Source organism: Netta rufina (genome assembly GCF_964035555.1).
Source record: "Netta rufina genome assembly, chromosome: 3".
NCBI classification, from domain to species: Eukaryota; Metazoa; Chordata; class Aves; order Anseriformes; family Anatidae; genus Netta; species Netta rufina.
The window spans coordinates 6428133-6451398 of NC_140125.1; the positions used below are offsets into that span (position 1 = coordinate 6428133).

The 23266-nt window shown below is 34.1% G+C and overlaps 1 protein-coding gene across 7 annotated transcripts in view; it reads right to left on the reverse strand.

Annotated features, from left to right (window-relative positions):
- The window catches only part of USP34 (ubiquitin specific peptidase 34), a 129450-nt gene that overhangs the window by 14284 nt on the left and 91900 nt on the right, over positions 1–23266 (reverse strand). For 5 of the 7 annotated variants that reach the window (XR_014618336.1, XM_084285094.1, XM_084285096.1 and 2 more), the window contains exons 45-70: positions 22508–22654; positions 22363–22419; positions 22189–22266; positions 21357–21451; positions 20181–20353; positions 19436–19589; positions 18023–18101; positions 17121–17174; positions 16930–17025; positions 15290–15354; positions 15121–15196; positions 14968–15015; positions 14168–14233; positions 12543–12623; positions 11181–11266; positions 10164–10332; positions 10005–10079; positions 9519–9670; positions 9031–9079; positions 8826–8930; positions 8660–8704; positions 7135–7239; positions 4566–4713; positions 2986–3620; positions 1462–1619; positions 189–267 (exon numbers count right to left, since the gene is read on the reverse strand). Coding sequence is in view for 6 of the 7 variants with exons in the window: in XM_084285094.1 (XP_084141220.1) it covers positions 189–267; positions 1462–1619; positions 2986–3620; positions 4566–4713; positions 7135–7239; positions 8660–8704; positions 8826–8930; positions 9031–9079; positions 9519–9670; positions 10005–10079; positions 10164–10332; positions 11181–11266; positions 12543–12623; positions 14168–14233; positions 14968–15015; positions 15121–15196; positions 15290–15354; positions 16930–17025; positions 17121–17174; positions 18023–18101; positions 19436–19589; positions 20181–20353; positions 21357–21451; positions 22189–22266; positions 22363–22419; positions 22508–22654 (3075 nt within the window). In the remaining variant the exon portion in view is untranslated. Of the gene's footprint in view, positions 1–188; positions 268–1461; positions 1620–2985; positions 3621–4565; positions 4714–7134; positions 7240–8659; positions 8705–8825; positions 8931–9030; positions 9080–9518; positions 9671–10004; positions 10080–10163; positions 10333–11180; positions 11267–12542; positions 12624–14101; positions 14234–14967; positions 15016–15120; positions 15197–15289; positions 15355–16929; positions 17026–17120; positions 17175–18022; positions 18102–19435; positions 19590–20180; positions 20354–21356; positions 21452–22188; positions 22267–22362; positions 22420–22507; positions 22655–23266 lie in introns of all 7 variants that reach the window. The other 2 variants (XM_084285092.1, XM_084285095.1) reach the window with 2 other exon arrangements.

Sequence of the window (23266 nt, forward strand, 5' to 3'; positions counted from 1 at the left end):
TTTTTTTCTTCCTATGACCCTCAAGATTTTAATGTTTTACATATATGCCAGTACTTCATCCACATATTTCATATATTTATTTTAAATGATACAATATTACAACAATTTAAAGCAAATGTTGTCAGGAAGGAGCAATGAAGCAATAAGAAAGCGAGGTGTTCATTAAAATTAAATAGCAGAATACTTACCTCAGTCATCAGAATCAGTCCTCTGTTAAACACAACAAGAAGTCTGTCTTCATCTGATTCTAATAATATTCTGAAGGCACTAGGAAAAAAATCCAAATATTGAGAACACTGAAAAATGCATGTATTTTCATAATTCATACCAATGTTTAAATTTTTTAAGCTCACGCTATTATTTTAAAAATTATCACAGAAGGCCAAAAAGAACATGCTTATTCTCTCTCTTTTTTTTTTTTTTTATAAACTTTTTCATTTAAAGACTTATCTGATGTCGACTTCCTTTTTAAACAACCTGCTGTCCAAAGTAACTTATAAATAGCTTTTAAGGAGATATTTCCCAAATAATATTTGCAAAAATGTTTAAAAGCTAGGTACTTCAAAAAGTACTTTAAAATGTACTTCTAAAGACAGAACTTTATGCTTTTCAAATAACGCATCTCAATAGATGGGTCCAGCTAAGCATATATTTGGACTTTGAAATGTGTAAAACCATTTCTATCAGAACATTTTATGCTTATAGCAGAACAGAAAGGATTATACATAGCAAATGAACCACTCATCTCAGCACTGCAGTACTTCCAGTGCACATGGGAAAATCTGGTTGCATTCTACGAGAGATGACTGTATGTAAACCCTTCAAGTGACACAGGCTGTTCTCCTGCTCACAAGTCTCTTTCTGTCCATCATCAGTTCATTTTAAAATCCCAGTACCTGACCTATGTGTACAGGCAATTTCTAGTTATACTGACAAAAAAAAAAAAAAAAAGCAACAGTTTCAGATATGCTATTAAGATACACTAGAAATGAAAAACTATTTGAAGATATGATGCAATAAAAATGTTCCATAGGCACAATTTCTAACTAAGTTTTCTGCCCAAGAATAACAAATATCAACAACAATAGCTGAAATTACTGCTTTGCCAAATCTAGATAAATCATGGTAGGCTGAGAATGGCATTCAGCTTAAATGCTGAATTAGTACATTTAAATGTTTTTTTTTTTTCCTTTTTTTTTTTTTTTTTCCCCCCAAGGACTCTACTAAAGCAGTTTTGTCATGGTGTTTATTTTGAAACATGACAATATTTATCTTGTTTCACACCTTGTTTTTTGCATAACTTCTGAATTTTTAGATGCTGAAACCTTCTAAAATAAATTATATTTGCAACCAATTGACTCTGGAACAACACTAATTTTCATCATACTTCACATTCTATGAAATGCAGTTCTTATTCAAACAGAATTCAATTATTACACTGCAGCTTCACTACTAACGTACCTTATTAAAGTTGTCCAACAAGATCGTCCATCCAAGCAGCGCAGGTAACAGCTTATGGTTGTTTTCTTAAATTGCTTTATGTCTTCTATCTCTTCTTCTCTCATGTCTGGTCTCTGAGCTACGAACAGTTGCATGAGGTTAAACAGCTCTTCTACTGCCTGAAACACATAAAAATTTTACGTAATTTTTACGTAAATTTACGTAAATCTCTCAGTTATGGTTTATATCTTCTTATTTACTCCTCTGTATTACTTCTACTAAGTAATATATAAAACATAACATATTAAGCAACTTCAGATGGGCTAACATTTTAACCCTTGTAGTAAAGTTATAAAATCAGCAGACATTTTAAACTTAAATAATTAAAACAGTTCCTAAAAATAAAATTCTGACAAAGAAAGTGCAGATATTCCTCACCTATCTTCAGCGCAGTTTGCTTTTAGCCTTTAATGTCTACTGTGTGGATTATGGCAGATATTTGAGATAATACTTTTGAACCTTAAATGTATGTTTTGGTGCTTTCTAACACTGCAGTTCATTGCTACATATACATAGACAGAAGAATCTGGGAAATCCTGATCCACGTGCCCAAACTTCCTGTCTTTCCTTGGGGAGTTGAAGGTGTTGATTGTTTTGTTTTTTTTTAACCACGATTAAGCACATACTCTGGTGATACTATTCATACTCTCATACTCTAAATAACAGAATTCAGGAAGCTGCTTGGGCTAAAACTCACTGAAGTCCTACAGGCATGAAAAACACGTAGTAAAGTAACTGCAGTCCCTTGTGACACAGACTGAGACTTCCAAGGACAGATGCAAACAGTTAAGGCAGCAGGACTATTCCCAGAACTTCCACAGTATAAATTTAATCTGTGAGCTGAACTAGACTGGAGTTCTAAGTAGAATATACTGTATACTCTCCTTCTCTACAGAGGGCAAAAAATCTCTGTGATTTTTCTCTTAAAAACTTTGTGAACCTGATTTTTCACCATTACACATGGGCAATTTTAACTAGTATCTATTTTTACCGTGACATATTATTGCAGAGACAGTGGAACTCCCAGTGTACCAATACTTTACAAAAGGTACACAGGTGTTCCCAAGTAGGGACCATGAGGCCATCAAATCTTGGTCCTATTCCAGAAACTGAAAGCAGAGAAGCAATTTACTGGGAATTCCTCCAACTCAATGTGTTACAATGCAAGACCATTAAAGGCTCTTTCCCTGCTTCATAGAACTAGACTGGTGTACAGAATATTGAAGAATAGTGGAATCATCAGCATCTGCTTCCAGAAAAAAACATCTGCTCTCCAACTGCTATATACCGCAAGGGAAAAAATCCTTACCCAAAAGTACAGTAATCAGATCTAAACACATTATCAATTACTTATAACAGGAAATAATTTTTTTTTTCCACTGGATATATCCAATAGGTCTTTTCATCCCTTTCATTAAAAGACAAATCCAGTAAAAGAGGAAATACTGACGATAAAATCATACTTCTGGGTATCAATCTACTTACTCCTGGGTACTGGCTGGCATGTGGTGTAAGATTCTTAAAGGCCCACTGGATATTCTGGTGAGAAGCCAACTGCCTCGTGAATGCAGGAGACTGCTCACAGCAGAGGCGCAAGATGCCGTAGTAGGCAGGCAGCATCCCACGGTTAAAGAGCACCACATCTTGATCGTCGTGGTCTGCGAGGATGTAATTGAAGGCAATGTTCTTCGTCACCACAGGATTCTGTACAATAAGGCGTACATTCTCTGGACAGTCGACACAGACGTTGTACCAAAAGGACAGCAAAGCCTGTTTGTTGTGGTTGGTGGCTATAGCTGGCTCAGAAAGTTTGGGCTGGAAAAGGTTCCATAAGTCCATGAAGTAGGTAGAAAACATGAGTTTCTCAGTTTTTGAGATCAAACAGTATGTCATGAAACTGAAGTAGGGCACAAGTTTTGTAGTGCCATGAACAGCAGCATCGACATATAGTTTAGCTCTTGAAAGAAGGCCAAGAAGCACGTTGTAGACTTGATGCAGAACTACGGTGGTATCGGGACTGAGAGGCAGATCGCGTGTAGGGATGTGCAAAGAACGGGTTGATCGGAACATCTGACGGAAGGAATTGCTTGGAATAAGCGACACCAAGAGATAGGCTGCAGCTTCAAATAATAAAAACAAATTTGTTACACATTTGTTCCATATACAGATTTCAAAGCATTTTACAGAATCTGGTATTACTATACTCACACTGGAAATTAAAATAACTGTGTGGATAAGACTAGCACAAAGCTTGTTAAAAGAGGTGTTAAGATGAGCTTTCAGGCCTATTCACTCTGTATTTCTGTCTACTGCTTGGTTCTAACTACTGTAACACCATGCATCCCAGAACAAAAATACATGAACAGATGTTTTCTATGGCAGAATTGTCTACTGCTTGATCAAGACCTCACTACCTCTTCAACCCTGTTTAACAGCTGGAGTTAGTTACAAAGCTGCCCCTCCAGTTTCCGTATCTTTCTACCACAGATATTGTATTAAAGCTCAGAGTGGCCTATAGATATCATATCTCCTTTACAACACAACTTAGACACAGGAAAGCCTGAACGGCTGAACTTGGCAATAGCCTGGCAATGTGATTCCTGGCAGAACAAACTACAGAGGAAGGATATGCTGGAGCTGGGCAGAAGCACAGACTTCCTTCTCCTTCATCCACAGGTTCAAAGGACTTCACTAAAGATTACTCTGTGATGCATGAAAGAAGAGCAAGTACTATTCCTACCTACAATGCAACTATGGGATGAAAACTACGGAGAACAGCTTGGATTAGTAATTTTTCTTCTTTTGGTTTTCCTGAAGCACGTAGATTAATCACATATGATAAAAGAACCTACCAACATCTCATTTCAGTAATCAAATTAAAATATAGCTTCCATCGAAAATATTATGTAGTAAAACGTTGATATTTTAAAATACAGCAATCCTAGAACAACTGGAAAAGGAGGAAAATACAAGCACAAGACGTATTTCAATTGTCACAGGAATACCCCATATACAGTTACTTGCTGCAACAGCAAAATCATTTTTTAAAATTTAAATTAACTTACAAGTTCTCACTCTGGGATAGTTATGTGCCAGAAGAAAACGTTCAACCCAGTTTTCCATGTTTTGCAGCACCCAGCTGTGAGCGAGTTTATTTCGAGGTGTTTGCACAGCCAGCCAATCCAGACACTGAGATGGGTTGTATTCAATGACCTGAAAGAATGGAAAAATCAAAAAGAGTACATTAACTTTGATAATATTTACTGATTGCATTAAACTAAAAATAACTATCAAGTCCTTCAAAATATATTTTGAAAATCACATAGGGCTATCAAAGCACAAGCAAGACGCTAATGTTATGGCAGACAAAAAAAAACCACTTCTTAAATTTCAGTTTGCTTTTTTTTTTTTCCTGAATCTTGTTCCAAACTGTTGAAAATACAAGTCTAGCAAGTTACTCTACATGTCCTTTTCTGTATATTTTAAGATATTCAAGCATTAAAACGTTAAGCACTTTTAAAACTTAATTACCTTGTCTTTACAAACAAAGCTAACACAAAACCTTATTACTGAATTAGGGTTTTTAACACAAGTTAGAAGAAAACAAATGGTATGCGAATATGTTGATATAGCTTCATGCTGTCATGTTTTTTTTTTGACTAATCATTTTCAAAGAATACATTCATCTCGTGCTTTTCAAAGATAATGGAAAGCCTGTGGAGTGCTATCGTACAATTATGAAAACCTTACAAGACTCAACAAAAGTTATTGTGACTTTCTGGTTCTGAGGGGTTGTAAATTTATTGACATATTACTAGACCAATAATTCTTTCATTTGGTAGTTTTTTTTAATCTGCTTTCTATGAACCTTACAGTGCAGGTATCCTGACAATTAGAAAGGAACTCCCTCTGCACAGGTAACTGCAGGCAGTAACTGTATTGCTGAAGCTTCTCCCTACTTCCATAACACACCTGAAGAATATGAGCAGCTGACATGATCAAAACCCTGCTTATAAAATATTAATCTCCATTAAAAAATAAACACATCAAGAACAATTGCCCCCCATTTTTAGAAATAACAATATGATCTGTCAGATTTCCTCCATGTTAGAAAAACACTATCACTGGTCACCATCTTCATCAATCAATTATTTTTTTTTAACAACTTCTAGACACTGGAAGGGCTGCAAAAGTTGGTTCTGTGCCCTAAATCCATCTGTCTGTGCATTAACTACTGTGCCTCTTGTCCCTGCCTACACAATTTCTCTAAGCCTTCAAATGTGTCAACAAGGTGAGGATAATTATGCTGGCAACACCAGAAACTGAACTGATGACATCTACACCTAACATTTGGCTTTCCAACAGAAACCCGTCACTGATAGCTTCCTCTCTAAGTTCAGTTTGTGTTGTGAGAAAGAGGAGGGAACTACAAAAGAGAACTGCATAACCACTTACAAATTTTGTGGCTACTGATTGAAACACGAAGCACACGTACTTCATGCCATAAACTTGTCTGTTGTTATAGGTAGGTTAATTCCAAACACTCTTTTGCAAAGGTTTCCTTATTGCTAAGAGAAATTCATAACCTATGACTTCCTTGTACGCAGAGAACAGTTGGATATAACTCTTGACCTTGAGATCCTCTGTTTGAACTCCTTTTACATGAGGTACAGCAGTTACAGCTAACTCATATGCAGATCAGAAACCCAGCTGGTATATGCTTTTCCAGATTACCTGACTGTTTGTATCCTATCACTGCTCTTACCCAGGAGAAAAATACTCTTAGCCTTCCATATTCTATCCCACAGCACTTCAGTAGTTCTGTTTTATCACAGGTCTGAATTCTGCACAAGTTTTACAAACTTCCTCCTGTGACCCCTCCGTCCTTTTTTTTTTTTTTTTTTTAAGGGTATTAAACAGGAAAGGATGTTCAACGGTTTACCCTTATCAGTCTTTAGGGTGAACACGCTGTTCTTTGACAGGAATAAATACAATAAACTGAACCGTGAACTCAAACAGCAGTTAGCTGAAGCTAAAGGTGTAACTCCTGATCTACTTCTCAGATCAAGGAGTGTATCCCTGTGCCACTTGGTTAAGAAGTCTTTTTTTCTCTTTAGAAGTGCAAGGAAGAACGCTCCTACACCAGAGCAATTAGTCAACAGAATGAAATTAGCACTTATTTTATGGGTTAAAATGTTAATCATTTTAAGGAGAACAAAAAGTATCAATCTAATATTCACTTAACTAGTACATAATGGAAAATAAAATAACCAAAGAAGGGCCTTGAAACAGTTTACAGTCCTCACAAAAGGATAACTCAGAAAAAACAGCAGAATTTGCCCAGAGGCAGCATTCTAGACCCTTATTTTGAATTAATTTCTCATTAAACTAAAATTTAAACTGAAATACCAGTTAAACAAAATGCTGTTAAAATAGAATTAATAGTTAGAGTAGAACTTTTAACATATATTAACCATTGCTGTTCCTTTGGAAAAGAAATGGTTTTAAAAAAAAGATCATGAATCGATGCAGCAAAGATGACACTGAAATGGAAAATCCTTTTATATACACAAAAAAGCGAACAAGAGAAATACAATTTAGCTTCTAATTGTTTTTCTTTTTAATGTGTTGTACCTCCCATATCCTCTGCAGAATGTAAGAAGCAAAGGGGGGCATTCCTGGGGGTCCACCAGCAAATTCCATTAGCATAGTCAGCAATTTGAAAAAAGGATTGGCTGCCTGTAATGCATAAAAATAAAAATAAACATTTTAATCTATTTCATTTATTCTATTAATTCTTTTATAGACTCAAAAAGGCATCCCCAAATATTTCAATTTTTAAAAAATCTACTAACTTCAGATGTGAACATTTTAATTGCTTTTAATCCCTTATTACTTAATCTGTAAATAATCCGTCTGTCTGTATCTATATCTTATTTCTACTACAGCTATGCATGGAACTAACCCACTGATTATAGCTACTGCAAGGCAACATTATCAAACTAGATAGGATCTCTAGTAGAAATATATAGTTACAAGGGAACGACAGGTATTTTAAGCCAGACATTACTCTGAACAATGGGAAAAAAATCAAGCTATGCAATATTTAAGAATTCAACAGCTGACCCTGTTTTTATATATATGTGTGTGTGTAATATCACTATCTTAGAAATTTATAATTTTTAAGCATTTGCAGAACATGTAACATGGATCTTGAAAAATTTATCTAAAACATCACAACTTCTGAGGGTTGACACTGATCATTATTACTGGCATACAGTTTCCCTCTGAAAACAGCAACACGTCTCCTCTAACATGGTCACTCTAATGTGATATAGTATTATTTTTTTTTAAGTTTGCTAAGTCACCCAGCTTTTAACAATGCTTTAGTAAAGTGGTTATTATTACTATTTTATATTTTGCACCTCACTAAAAATGTCTCTTGTGCATGTGTATAAGTGCAAAGCAAAGAAAGCATAAAAATGTAGCAAATGTTAGCATGATAGGAGGGAAGTAGACTGTCATCTGATAGTGCCCATTCTATCACACAAAGCAAAGCTGTCATGAGAATGATTTTGCATGTGCTTCTTTTCCATCCACAATCATGTCACCTCTGCTTGACATGCCCTCAATTTTTCCTGATTGTTTTTTCTTTTCTGACAGCAGTATACAAGAATGTCCTTGTGTGAGCATACACTTCTCCACTCTGTATATATTTTTCCATGTGGAATCCATTTGGAACTCTCAGTATTTTGTTATTACCAGGGCAGGAATTTATTCTGACTGAGAAATGTGTTTACATGCACAGAATTGCAGAATAGTGAGCCAAAACTTGAACAAACAGATGGTAATTCCTTATCTCCACTTATTCTAACATACACATTTTACTGTTACCATTTTTTTTTAAAGTTAATTAACATAGGTGGAGAATCTAGAAGCATGTTTGGCTTTGAATAAAACTTCCATCTGAAACTGCATACCAGATTTCTGCTTTAGAAAACTTAATATACAGCGCAGTTAGAGCTTATTTTATGTCACAAAAACTTTCATGGATCATCTTCCATGCAAGATTTTTGATTAGCAAAGGATTATTTAAGTAATTTAAAACAGAAAAATATTAATACAAATTATTTAATATACAGGTAGTATGTTTACATACCTCAGGAGTCAACTTTGCTATAGATGTGAAAAGCATGGACACAATCTTAAAAACAAAACAAACAAAACTCACTTAGACTTGTGCTTTTTCAGTTAAAATAATAAATAATCCCATTACACTTATTAGATAAGATCTTCAACAAATAGCTGTAGCTGCTGATACTTACATGTTCTGCGAGTCGATTATTGTACCGACACAAACTGAAAATGAGATTGCAAGTTTGCCTGATGTTGATTCCATCACGGATATGTTGAAACAAAAAAGGAAAACCCTAAAACAAATATTAAGATATTAGTATATTGTCTACAATTACCTGTGTACACAAATGTGCATTTTTTTGAGGTTTATATATTCATACTTAAATTAATTACCTTTCCTCCTGTTAATGCTGCCATGTCATTCTGTGATAAAGTTAAATGTCTAAAAAAATAAGAAAACCTTCATCATTTTACTTCAGAGATTATTAAGTCAGGTTAAGGAGAAATTCAGGACTGTGAATGCTAGTTCATGCTCTTCAGTATCAGGATATACAAGAAAAATGCAAGTAGTGGCATAAAACTAAATAAAAATAATATTTTCTAATTCGACAGACCAAATTAAAAAAAAAAGAAAAAAAAAAAAGGAAATCCAAATCAGGGCAACTGAATGTATTCAGTGTTTTAGCCTCAATCTTTTGTTTTGTCAACAGTGACAAAATATTTATCTTAAAATGGTTAACAGCTTAAAGGACCCATGTACAAGTTGATCTATGTTGTTAAAAGCTTAAACCAATTAAAAAACAAAACAAAACAAAACCATCTATCCCCATTTTGAACTAACTTATATTAAAATTTGCTTTTGTGTTTTCAGAAGCTCTTGCCTTTCTGAGCGAGATTGTTCCACTAGAAGAGCAATCAGGGCAATCATCTTTTCAAGTGCAGCAGGCCTGTATTTTTCTTCTGCTAAAGAAAGTATATCTTCCTCTTCCTCCTCTTCCTCCCCTTCTTCCTCAGAAAGTACTTCAACCTGTGGCTGAAGGAAAAAAAAGAAATATATATATAAACAAGTTTAAATGCTTAATTTGTACAAAACGAACATGCAATCAGTTGTTAACAGTGTGATGATGGCAATTTTAATTGCTTCTGCCTAATTTCTCTTTTTGTACTAAACAGAGAACTGTAGTTTATAGAATAGTCAATTCAGCATCTTTTTTATATATAATGTTCAACTGAACACTGAGAATACTGCATGATTAAAGCAATTTTAATTTAACAGCTGAAAGACAGTTCATGAGACATAGCATCAATGATCTCATATATACAGATAGGAAAGACTAGTTCTCATTATAAAAGATACTCAAACTTACATTTTCAGGTCCTTTAGTTCCCATGTAGAAATGGACCATTGTTGATATGGCTTGCAACGAGAGCAAGAACTGGCTCTGAAATATGTACATATTGAGTTACTTGAAAATACAGACATGTAGTTTTACAAATTGCACACATATATCTAAGGCTATACTCACTTCCTCTTCTCCCATTTTGGCAAATTCATAAAGAAAGGCAAAGTATTCAGTGAGATGTTTACTGTGAGGCTTAACACCGTGCTCCATAATTGACAAGAGAGTCTTCACAAAACGTGTTACACAAGAGCGACTGCCGATGTCTTCCACGGGACCATCCATGTCATCCGAACTGAAAACATAATCAGATTTAGACGTTTCACACAATACATGGAGTATAAAATCATCTGAACCTGTCCTTTTCTTTTTTCCAGAAAAACTTCATTTTCCACTCTTCCCTACTATAATATTCAGATCTCTGACACTTTCTCTTATGCCAAATATAGCCTAGACGTAGAATTTAGTCTTCCAGAGAAAACTGAATTCTGTATTTTGATATGAAAACTGTATTTTCATGTCCTGAATTTTGTTATGGCAGTATAGCTCCATTTTTTTTTTTTTTTTCCGGAAAAAGGTATCATACATGTAAGGATCACAAGCTTAACCCAAGACATGAAAGAAAAAACACTCTCTTCTTCCCATTAAGTATCAAAAGAATAAATATTTTAAAAGTGACAGTTTCCTTGGTAATTAGCAGAATGAAATAAAATCCAGTAGTTTTGTGTTGAAAACTGTGATTCAGTTATACGACACAGGACTGGACTCTAACCTCCACCCTCTTGTACTGGTTTACGAATTTTAACTGCCACCTATATGCCTCTGGATCCAATGTACAAGATTCTCACGTGTAAGCAGAGGAACTTACACTTGCAGCTTTTCAGTGATACTGAAAGGAAAACCAGGCAGAAAATCTAGTCTAAGGGAACAAATACTTCAAACACTGGACCTACAGACACTGTCTTCTCCAACCACAGTACATGTAGTATTTTAAATGAATGGGAGCATTTTGGGTAGAATAATAAAAAATAATTAAAACAGTACAATTTTAAGCTTACAAGGCCATTTTGAGTAATTCATTAGACAAAAGTGGTTGCTGTACTTCATGTAATATATATAAATTTTCAGGTGTTATTATTTTACCAGTCTTCCATTCCTGGCTGGAGATAAAGATGTGCATGCACTGGCCTCAGTCTCTGAATCACATGAATACACAAGCGCTGGAACATCTGCAAATGATAAGTAAATGAACTCCACGTGTTCATTCTTTTGCATACATGCCAATACAGATTCTTGCAGCGAAGAATATTCTGCCTCCTAGTACTATTTCCAGCTCTACATTATTCAAAGTTAAAGCTGAGATTAAGACATCCACATTCCATTTATTAGTGTACTGACACCACGTATTTCAACATAATAGTCAAACCTGGTTTTTATGAACAGATTTTATGGAAAAACCCTAAAAACAAGTTTTAATATTGGTGTGCACTGTATACCACAGAAACATGACTTAGGACCACTGCTCATAAACGTTATTCTTTCTTCTATCTCTATTTTCAGGAATGTTTAGGTAGTTCTGGCAAACTTTTTATTTTGCCTCTGGCTATCAGGAGATTTGTTTTCCAAAAAAATTTAAGCAAGTTCCTTCAGGCCATTCTTTAATTAAATTAAATTAAATTAAATTAAATTTAGAAAAATTCATCAAGGATTAGAGTTTTGCCTAAGATCTTGCATAGTTTTCCCACGAAATATGCTCCTTTAATGATGTGCTGTATATAGAAACAATGACTGGTTCTAAATGGAAAAAATACCTTAATACTTTAAGAAGTTAAACCAGTTGGAGGGTTCAAGTGAGATAAAGTAATGGTACAGTTAGTTTTTAATTGAACAACTTGCAAAGAAAATATACACATATGTTAAACTATTAATAGTATTTATATCTGGAAATATTCAAATGCTACTAACATAGGTTATTATTTTTTTTGTTTCCAATTTTAAACATTTCCAGAAAAGGGTATTAACAAAACTTTGTGGCATAATGTCCTAAAACGATACCTACACACAAAGGCAGAAAAGTTTAGAACTGAAGCTTTCCGTTAGGAGCACTGAAAATACGTAATTAACTACTTTTTATTTTCTGAAGGCATTATCTTCAAACATTGTTGAACCAGCTGGTAAAGAAAAGCATTTTTAACGTAGAATGTTCGAATTTGTAGAGATTATGTGGGAGCTGTATAAGCTTTAAATTGTATCTATGTATCTACTGTGTTATTTTGTGATCCTGCCTGTACAACTAAGGCACTTCAATAAAACAGATTTTGTTTCAAACAATAATGCCCCCATGGACAAGCATATTCTCTAAACACTAAGCAAAAATGTAAAAGAATAGGACAATTAAAGGTATCAGTGTAACCTTTCAGAATCACTGTATGCGTCATAATATTTGTCCTTTTCTGTTCATTGGTCAAGCAGTCACTTGATTTATATAGGAACATCTTTTCTTACCTGTCTCACAATCTGATTGGGACACTTTATTAGAATCTGCATTGGCCACCAATCATCATCAGCCATACGATCCAAAAACCACTGCAGAAGATACATACTTTGTTAGTTTTGTTCCAAACTTGTTTTAGTCCAATCTTCTTTTTGCATGATACTAAAGTCTGAAGAGAAATTGATGTTACTATTATTAAGGAATAAGGAAGTATTAATCCAAGGGAAATATAAATGTCTTCTGTGCATGAGAAGAAAGGAATAAGGATCAACAGCAATAAACATTAATATAAATTTATTTCCAGTATCTTCTTATCCCTGTGTTCTGCAGGCCATTATTCAATTATCTGTAAGGAAACATTTATCCTGAAAAGTGATGTCAACAGAGTAACAAATGATGCTTACAATGAAGCATCAGCTGAAGAATCTGGCAGAGCAGGGACAGGTTTAAACAAGAATGTAGCTCCTGAATTAGATCCCTTTTGCATTTTAAAATGTGGAGCTTTACTAAAAAGTCTTACTATCTCCAGTGGCAGAAAATGTGTAGGAACAACAGAGAACGACTCATTCATAATTAGACTCTTCAAATAATATTCTGATTCCCAGAATTTTATTTTATTCACAAGAAAAGAAGTTTAAAGAATCCAAGTTGCTTTTTTAATTTAACTGAACGTATTATTTACTACAGGAAATACCTTCACTCGTTTTAAGCATCTTTAGACTACATCATACCAATGAAACTATCGCCCAATCCCCGTCTGTTATGTAATGATTTAAAAACACAAAATCAATTTGTAGAAGACCAATAAGTTTTATTCATTTGTATCTAATCAAGTCTACTGCAGGATGCAGTATGCAACTGGGATCCTTGTACATTCAAACTGTCATAGAAAGTCTACCACAAACTTTTCTTCAGTATCCCAAAACTGTTTTTACCACCACCACAGTAAATTCTTTGTCTGGGGTTTCTCAGTTTTTCCCTTTTTACTTTTTCCGAGACTCCCTTCAGGCAGATTCCTGATTTTCTTAACGTAAAAACATTCTTCCATATTTTCCTCCTCCTTTTAGGAGTTTTCAGTTTTTCTACACATCAGAGGTTCAAGATTCTCAGCTTCACAAGCAAGGTGATGCACGAATCTGTTTCCAGCTAAGTCAGACATGAGCTGCTTTTAACTCCCTTTCTAAGCCTCTTCATCATGCCACAGCGTTTTAGCACACTGTTCTTTCTTCCCTTGGATTCAGCTGCAGTCCCTTCCATTCCAATCCTTAAACCTTAGTCAGTCTTTCCAATTCTCTGGTCCAATTTCATTCCAACACCTCTTAATCACACAAATCAGTATGGCATAATTAATCAAATACAAAGGCTTTCACGCCGCAGGGTCTTTTTTTTTTTTTTTTTTTTTCCAGTGACAAATTGATTACAACCTGTGGTCTGACCATGCATTTCTGAAAATAAAAGTTAAGTCATTCCCCAGAATCTGCAGTATTCAGAGAGGATGAATTTCATCTCATAGAGCACAATTATGCCAAATACAGTAGTTCATAGTCCAAAATATTCCAGGGATACGAACCTCCAGGAAAGTTAAACAATATATAGAAAGTTGGTTTGTACTTTGCTGAGTTCCTAAGTCACTTACTTCACAAGCTGCCTGACTGTTATTAAACTGTTTTGTTAACAGTTCAATCCACTGAAGCATTGTAGGCTGTAAAAAGAAATACAGAAAAAAAACTATAACTTAAAATAATAATTGATGGTTTAATCTTTTTAAAAAATCTATATGATCAGTTAGATTAAGCATAATAGCTACTACAAACCACTGCATGTTTTATGAACTAGAAATGTGTTGTATCTACACAAAAATAACAGTACTTCTGTTGAAACTACTGCAAGTCACACATAAAATTTAATTGTTATCCATTTAGTTCTGTTTGATTGTAACTGCAATCATGCTAATCCTAGGCACTCTAGAACTAGTAGTAGTATCCTAGCTGAAACCAGGACAGGAACCATTGATGAGAAAGAAGTAAAAGTCAACTGAAAATACAGATAGTCAGATAGAATAAAATTTTCTTGTTGTTCACACTGGTGTTTGTAACTTAAAACTCGTGAGCACAACTGTTGCTCAGTGGTAAACAATGTCCTCTATATTAGACCTTAACAAGTACCTGCTAAAACCTGAATCATCCAACAATCTTCAAATGAAAAGAACACAAGACATGTTGTTCCCAATGCTCTGCAAAGTAAGCTAAAATCTCCACATTTTTTCCATTGTGTGGTGTTTATTATGAGTGTGTTGAAGGACACTCTTCAAACGTTTTTGTATTGTCTACTGTACTCACTACATCTCAAAATCACACTTTTGAAATGAAAAACTACAAACACTTTTCACTATATTCATGCAGCTACTTAATGAAAATTTACAAGTAAATAGAATACCTTTTCCTTTGAATGAATAAATGTCTCTAGCACAAAGGAAGTGCTTAACTGAGGGGGGAAAAAAAAAAGCACCATTAATCACAGAATGTCTCAGTTACAATGTAATTAAAACGTCCATTTAAGATAAGCAAAATACACTTTTGAAATATTTACCTTTGCTGTCATCAGGGAAACTGCTTTTGGATCTGGTAGTGTGCTTGGGATGCTACTACACAACTGCCACATAAACCTAGAGTCAGTAATTTTATTTGTTAATTAAAATAAATCATGAAAATCTGCAAGAAGAAAAGAAGCATTAATTTACATTTTTAAAGAAACTTACCCAAAATACGTATGTTCAAAAATGTTCTTGTCTTGAAGAAACTGCATGTTATCATGCCATATCCACTGAAGAAAAAATGCTAACATCAGATACAAGAAAGCAGTTTATTTCACTACATAAGCATGATTTTAAGAATACTTAAATGCTTGCTGTGGCTAGGAAACCAACATTTTTTGTATGAAAAATGATTTCTGGGAACATTTCCTCTATTTTAAAGGCGTAGCTCCAAGTTGCTTTGTTGATACTATAGCAGATGATAGTTTTGCCTGCCATACGACTGCTAAACAATGTTCTGAACCTTCCCCTCTTGCCGTGATCTCATGCCTTATATTACATTTTCAGGCTGAAATTTTCAGAATTGGTCTAATTTCTTAAAAAAAAAAAAAAAAAAAAAAAAAGAAATGCAGTTCAAGACAATACTTTGATATCTACAATAGTATAAACAAAATAAAATCTCTTTAAGCATTAAGCATTTCATTAATTGAGATCAATTAGATGTGCCAGCAGCTTAGCTAGCTAGGTAGGTCTAACAGTTTAAATTTTCACCCAAAGCCTGATAAGCTCTGTAACCTCTTGCTAAATTCTTAGAGAGTAAAATTTCATTCTCCACCATTAACCAGAAGAGGATTTCACACTAGGTTCTCATTCCCCTGTAAAAATAGTTTTAAATTTTAAATCTGATAAAATCTGTTATTTTCAAGACTGAAAGATAAAAAACATGATTTGATTTGTTGGCTGATGATGAAGGATATTTTTAAGTTAAGAAACAAACATGTGACAGATGATAAAGCAATACTTCTGGCCAGAGGGGGCCGGTAAACTGACTGACCTTTCAGATGATAAAAAGAGAGATACCACTTGTGAGTCCCATACTGGGAATATGTTTAGCACATTGAGATCCCTAGTATAATGCTCTGCTCCTCTACATTGTCTTTTCCAGTTCCTCAGACCATACAAGGATACACGGTATCTTTATATTAATAACCAGGTATCCTCAGTCAGAGCAGTCAACACTGGGGAGAACAAGTGGTCTTTGTTTTTTTTTTTTCTCTCGTTAGTGGCTTTTATTTTTCCTCCTACTCCTTTTATTCATATTCAGGCTATTCTCTCCATGACTACGTGGAGGAAGGGAACCTCTTTTGACTGATGCTTCCTTGTAATAAGCACAGTTTAACTATATTTCGCAACCCACTAGGAGAAGTGCAAAGAAGCAGCTGGAGTTACTCTTAGTGTATAGTATACTATACTAACTTACATCCCTCCTGAAAGCACTAAGTTGCTGAGGAACTGAAGGATAAAAAGGATGACAGTTAATGAGAACACTTCCTGTACTACTGCAACTATTAAGAAAATGTTGCTAAGTGCTCATAAAAATAAAAACAAACGATCTACCATTTTTTACAAATATGAAGCTATTTAGATATGTGAACTAAAAATCACAGGACAGAATGAGAAAGTGTCTGAAATTTATGTACTATGGAGATTTTAAATTACTTTCTATCAACAACATTCTTCTCAATTAAAGGATTATCATCCTACTCATTCAAATTATACTTGTTTTCCTGTGTTTACTCAGATTCCTGATTTGTTTAGGATTTCCTACAGTATTTTAAGATGTGTTAAAACAAATCAACTTGTACCTCCAGCAATTCTGATGAAACATCAAATTTGTAGTCTTTGCCATTTTCCTCCTCTGGTTCCATCCGTTTATAAAACAGCATGTAAGCACTGTGTGTCTTGAAGAAAAAAACATCTGTATAATTTTTGCTTTGAGAGATAAATTATCAAAGTAGAAATGTCATCATATAGGAAGTGTTTAGAAGAGAAATACCTTTTCAAAGGAGAAGTCCATAAATTTATCAGTAACGGAATCATACGTTTTTGTCTGTCAAGAAGAAAGTAACACCATTAATTGTGACCTTTTTAAATGATTTTTTAAAAATGATTTACTGACAATTTGATGTAAACGTGCATGTGAACTATTTCAAGTTAGTTGCAGAGAGATTGCTGACAATTTCTTTCTCGTTCAAACTAGTCTTTTTCTTCTTCTATGGTCACCTATTCTGATTTTTCAGAATTGCTATGGCATATCTTGACCTTCTCACACAAGTTCCTGTCTCATCTATCTCACTGATACCTCCTCCTTTTTGGCACCTAAGTATATGTAATCTGTTTAACAAACCAAAGTTTGTTGTTTTTTTTTTATTATTTTATTTTTTTTTATTTCAGCATTTTGCCTTTATACTTCACTATAGACTACACTAATTCATTTTGATTCATTAATAGTACTTATGCTATGCTTCTGACACCTATCTTTCAAAACCACATATAAACATTTGGATTCATATGCACAAATTCAGTAATACAATAGTCAGTATGGAAGGAATTAGGACCCTTCTTTGTTGGATCAACTTCTGTCCTACAGATAACGTACAAAAACTAGGCAGCTTGAATCACCAGCCTGCAAGCACTCTGCTGTCTTTCTTCCCCTAAGGAGTGGGGGACTCTTCAAGCAGATCAGTAGTGGAAGAATGACTGATCTAAATAAGATAAAGTATCACTTGCACGACAAAGATGTCAAAAGTTTAATAAGAGTCATCTAAAACTTGCATATGTTTCTCATACATTCACAACAGATGGAAAACCAAAGGTGAACACTTTGGAATTGTTCACGAAAGTCTTCAAAACAGATATTCGAATGGTGGAACATGACAAAAACAAGTCATCACTTACAGTCATTTCTCCACCAAAACATTCTGAAGCAAGCTGGGCAGAATCAAATGGTTTAACTTCAGCATCATTGAAAAGATACCTGTAAAAGAGTAAGCTTTTAAAAGAACTGTTGTTTGTCTCTCACGGCAAACAAATGTTTAACAAGCATTTAAAATTGTTCTTCAGATTAAGTATTTATCTTAATTCCTATTGCTTTGTTTGAACCACAGCAAACTCAAAAGTGATCCTAAAAGTCACTTTCTTTCAGTAAAATCAGGAAGTCGGCATTTTAACAACATATTATCTTTTTATTCAAGGAACATTATTTTCCCCATTTTTCTAATATGACTGTGGTAGAGATTAAGTTCTAATGCAGCCAAGAAGATTTGCCTCTTGCTTTTCAATCTGTGTGAAGTGGTAATCAAAATTAAAAAGAGGAGATCCATCCCATGTATCAGTAGAACTCAACTGGAATGGTGCAAAGGAACACTGTACGCTGTTAAAGATTCCCTTCAGACCAGTGATTAGCCTACTGGCTGAAAATGCTTCAAAAATGTTCCAGGCAGATATTACAGAGAACAAAAGAAGAAATCTTATCTCCTATGCATGGCTTCAGCAGAGAATCTGAGATATGAAACTAGATACGAATGGGAGAGAGAGTTCTCTGCTCTGTTTCATCACCTGGGAAGACCATCCTCCTTCCCATGCCTGTGTCTCATCCCTTTCTCAGGCTACTTCTCCCCATTTTTTCTCCCTCCTCACAACCACTGTATGTCCAATGTATGCAAAAGTTCCCAAATTAGAAGCGCGATGTTGTAGGTTAAAAAAAAAAAAAAAAAAAAAAGGGTGGCTTAGAAAGCAAGACAGATCACTAGCTGGATAAAATTAAAATGTGAATACAATTCACTCTATAAAAAGTACAGTAAGAACAGATCTTGATAACCTACGTATTGTAACAGCTTATCTGGCACACAGGATGCATTGAGTTTAAAGGGAAGAAGTCAAATTGTTGTTTGAAACAACTGAAAATGGAGAAAATGAAAAGGATCAAAATCCACAATCATTAATGCTGCTGTATGCTTGTCAAAGGTAACCTGATTTTATGATGAAGGATGATCTATTTAATCTTACTGTTCATATATACTGAAATATGAAATATAATAGCATTTGATATTCATGCCAAGAATCAAGTATTTGCTGCACTGTAAGGTGAGCCTGGTACTCTCCTGATGCCTGCGTCCAAGGCTCTCCACAATTATTACTGCTACAGCAGACAAGAACAGATGTATAAATTGATATATGCATACCTAGCAAATGCCAAAATCTTGTGCTCTTGAGAACCTACAGCGCATAGCTTCTATGTTATTGACAAAGTCAACAGTTTTTAGTTACTTAAAGATATAAAATGATACAATTTTGCTTTGTATAACTCACCATTTGTTGTTTTTGTAAGCATGGGGATTGACTATATCTCTGATAAAGCTGTAGTAATGTCCACCATCTGCAGTTCCTGTATGAACCGTTACACCTATCAGATCATACTCGTAACTCTCGGTTTCTTTCAAATATTCACCATCTTCCTTAAAACCTTAAGTAATTTAATACAGTATTTAGTTATTTCATAAACACATGAGTTTCAACATTAGTATGTCTCACACACACATTACCTAAAGTTACGCTTAAAACATTTTCTATTTTTCCTTTTCATTGGTGCACAATGAGAGCCAGAAAGTCCATACTGAGAACAAAGGGCACAGAAATCCCAACTCTTGTAAAACAGCTTAAGTTTTTTCCAAAGCATCTCTACTGAAGAGATCAGAACTAATAATTAAGTTAGCACATCTTATTTATGATGGCAGTCAGTCAGCCCTTTTCCGTTTCAAGTATTACTCAGCAAAATCAAAATAGGCTAGTAACAAGCTGTATACAACTATTAGTTATCTCCCATATTTTAAAAACGAGTTTAAGAATAATTCAAACTGAACTGCAAGGGAAAACAAAAATAATTAGCCAATTTTCCTGTATTAAAGAAAATACGTGAAATTGGAAATATAAGTCAATTAAAAGTGATTTTATTTTCTTTTAAAAAATCACTACTTGTTTGCATACATAACATATACAGAAAATGGTACAAACATGGAAGAGAAAACCCCTTTGCAATTCATTCTATGAGGCATACCTTCTTTTCTGTCATTTTTTCCCATGAGGAAATCTTCAGTGTAAGGTGTCATATCCAAACGCAGAGGGAATGAAAAATGAGTATTGACCTTCTCCTTCATCATGGTTACCATATTGAAAGTATATCTCATTGTGTTGAAGCTTAAGATACGAGGTAGTTTCTTAAAACATGCCCTGAAGAATTAAAAATAGTTGTGATTTATGAAGAGCCTAGTTGGTTGAATTGTGTTTCCACAACAATTTTCAACACATTTATTCAAATATAAAATTGGAAACCAGTTACAAAGTCACATAAAAATAAAATTCAGCAATCAAAATGTCTTAGAGTATGGTAGTGTAACCAGCAGCAGAAAGGTCAGATTTAGCCGACTGAACAATTCCATTTATCATATCACTATGCCTTGGAGGAGAGACCAAATTTGCTTGTCATGAGTGACAGCTTTCTAAAATGATACAGTAATATGAGTCATGAAGGAATTTACCAATGCAAATCCCCTCATTAGATGGAGTTGTTATCCTGTAACTGACAAGTTTCAATGTAGAACGTATCTTGTATTATATCTCAAACTTCACATTAATTATTTTAACAGGCTACTTTCACCCATGCTATTTATAACAGCTATAAGAACAACTGCAAGGTTTTTCATCTCTTAAGAATTATGTTAGTTACAATAAAGAGACGATGCAAAATTTTAATTTATATTTATTAGTAGACTTTTTAAAATAAGGAAACAATTACAGAACTACCAATTTTAGACTAAGAAATTTAGGGCTATGCATGAAACCTTAGCAATTATCCTGCATAATAAATAATAAAAATTCTGAACAAACTCTGAAAGAATTTGCTCTTTCAAAAACTGGAAAAGTAATAGATTTCAAAAGTTACTGATTTCTAATTTTTTTTTTTTGTTTATATAAAAAAGGTCTTGAACACATTGCTGTCTAGGTGATCTTTCCCTAAGATATTTTATAGTCTTTGTTTTTGAAATTCAATTATTTAGTTATATGGTCATTTGTATAGGGATCACATCCTCATAGGCCTTCACATTAGTGAACTGAATGAAACCATGGATCTGTTTCATTTAAAGAATTACTCTAATTCAAATAGTGATTTCAGTAATTTACAAAAAACAAAACAACAAAAAAAATAGGAATGCTTAATTCCTCTTAATCATACCTTTTTTCAGCCCGCACTTTCTTCCCACAATGCGAACATGTATACATGTTATCACCTTCCAAGGTATCTTTAATAGTTACTTCATCAAGAGATTCCTACATATCACAAACAATACAGAAGGAGCTTACGTTTATGTTAGATATTTAAATCTTGTGCTTACATAGCCTGCTTTACAAGACCCTCTCTCTAAGTCTTACAGCACGTTTAATCAACATACCTATCTGTAAGCTTTGAAACTAAGGTGGTCAAAACTACCAGAAAATTTGCAGAAAGAGCATGCAATTGAACTAAGAAAAGAGTTTGAGATTGGGTTCTAGAAACTGGTCTTTCTGTAACAAACACAAATTTCAGGAACCAATTCAGAGAAATGGTACCCAATATTCTGAGCTGTCCTAAAGAATTTATGTGCTCTAAATCCAAATTCCACATGTGAGGATTAGTATTTTTTTTAAAAGATAACCTAAAATTATTTTATAGAAGTTTTAAATTAATTTAGTAATACATGTATGTATATAAATCTTTTGACATTTACAAATCTCATATAAAACATGACCATTTTTTAAACACAGAAGGGACTAAATAATGATTACTGTCTATAACTTTTTAGTCAATTCCACAAGTATTGCATGTTGCTATAGAAAACACGTTGCATAGAAAACACAGACCAGTTCAACCAAATTACCTATTAGTATCATCATAGAAATACACCAAAACTAGAGTACAGATACAAAAAGCACCAGCATATACAATACTGTACAGTATAGTCTCTTATGTAAAAGACTTATTTCTTTTACAGTTGTGATCTGATCTACCCCAGTCTGGCAGTACTTACATAAATATTCTTCATATCTGCCACCTGGCACCTTACTGTATAGAACTCTTCAGCAGTCTGACTTACATGCTCACAGTCCTGAATCACAGCAATGAAAGAGAAAAGCAATTAACTAACTGTTTTGAGAGGTTAAAAAGTATCTTAAAAAGATAAGGATAAGGAAAGAATACTTACCAAAGAAACAACATTGTTTGTAATAACACCTCCGAACAAACTTTTCACTGTATTTTTCTGCGAATGAATTAATAAATTCTGTCAAGGATATTCGAGCAAATCCGTAACTTTTCAAGCTCCCTTTTGCTCCCTCTCAGTAACTCACCAGTTCAGGAGACATTTCTTCTATTTTTGTTATCAGGTCAGTGAAGAATTCAGTCATATCTTTCTGCTCTCCGGTGTTCAGTGGCTGCTTATCCATGGTATAGGTTTTACAGAAAGGCCTTGGATTGTATGCCTTACATTCACTTTCCTTTAGGTAAATATAAATAGATAAATGAATAAAAATAAGCAAAACAAATCAACCACAAATCCTTGTACTTTTAATTTACACAGATATACAGAACATAGCTATATAAAGGTCTATTTAAAAATACACATACAGTATCTCCACGTGCCTTTCAGGCAACAAAGTCGTGTAAGGGCCTTAATGATGAATGATGAAATGTGAAGCAATTTTTAACCACCATTATTACATTACTCATTATAAAATATTATTAGCAAAAAACAATTAAATAATTCTTAATGAAAGGAACCAGTGTTAAAAGAACTTGGCTGAAGATGCGACACATCCAGTTTTTGCCAGCTTTTGAATATATGTTCAGATACAAAATACGGTATGACAAACAGCAGTTTGTCCTTATGTATTTCTAAACAGTAATGACGTGGGTCTTGACAAGTGCTTAATTCTCATTCAGACTTCTCTATTGTATAAAATGACACTGTCTAGTTCTCCATTGCAGGTGTTCAGTCTGAGAAAGGAACTTGCGTTATACTACATTTCTTTAGAATACATCACCCATTCCAATGCTAACACTGGAGATGCAGAACATACTTACAGCAAAGGGAACTTTGTCCTTCTATA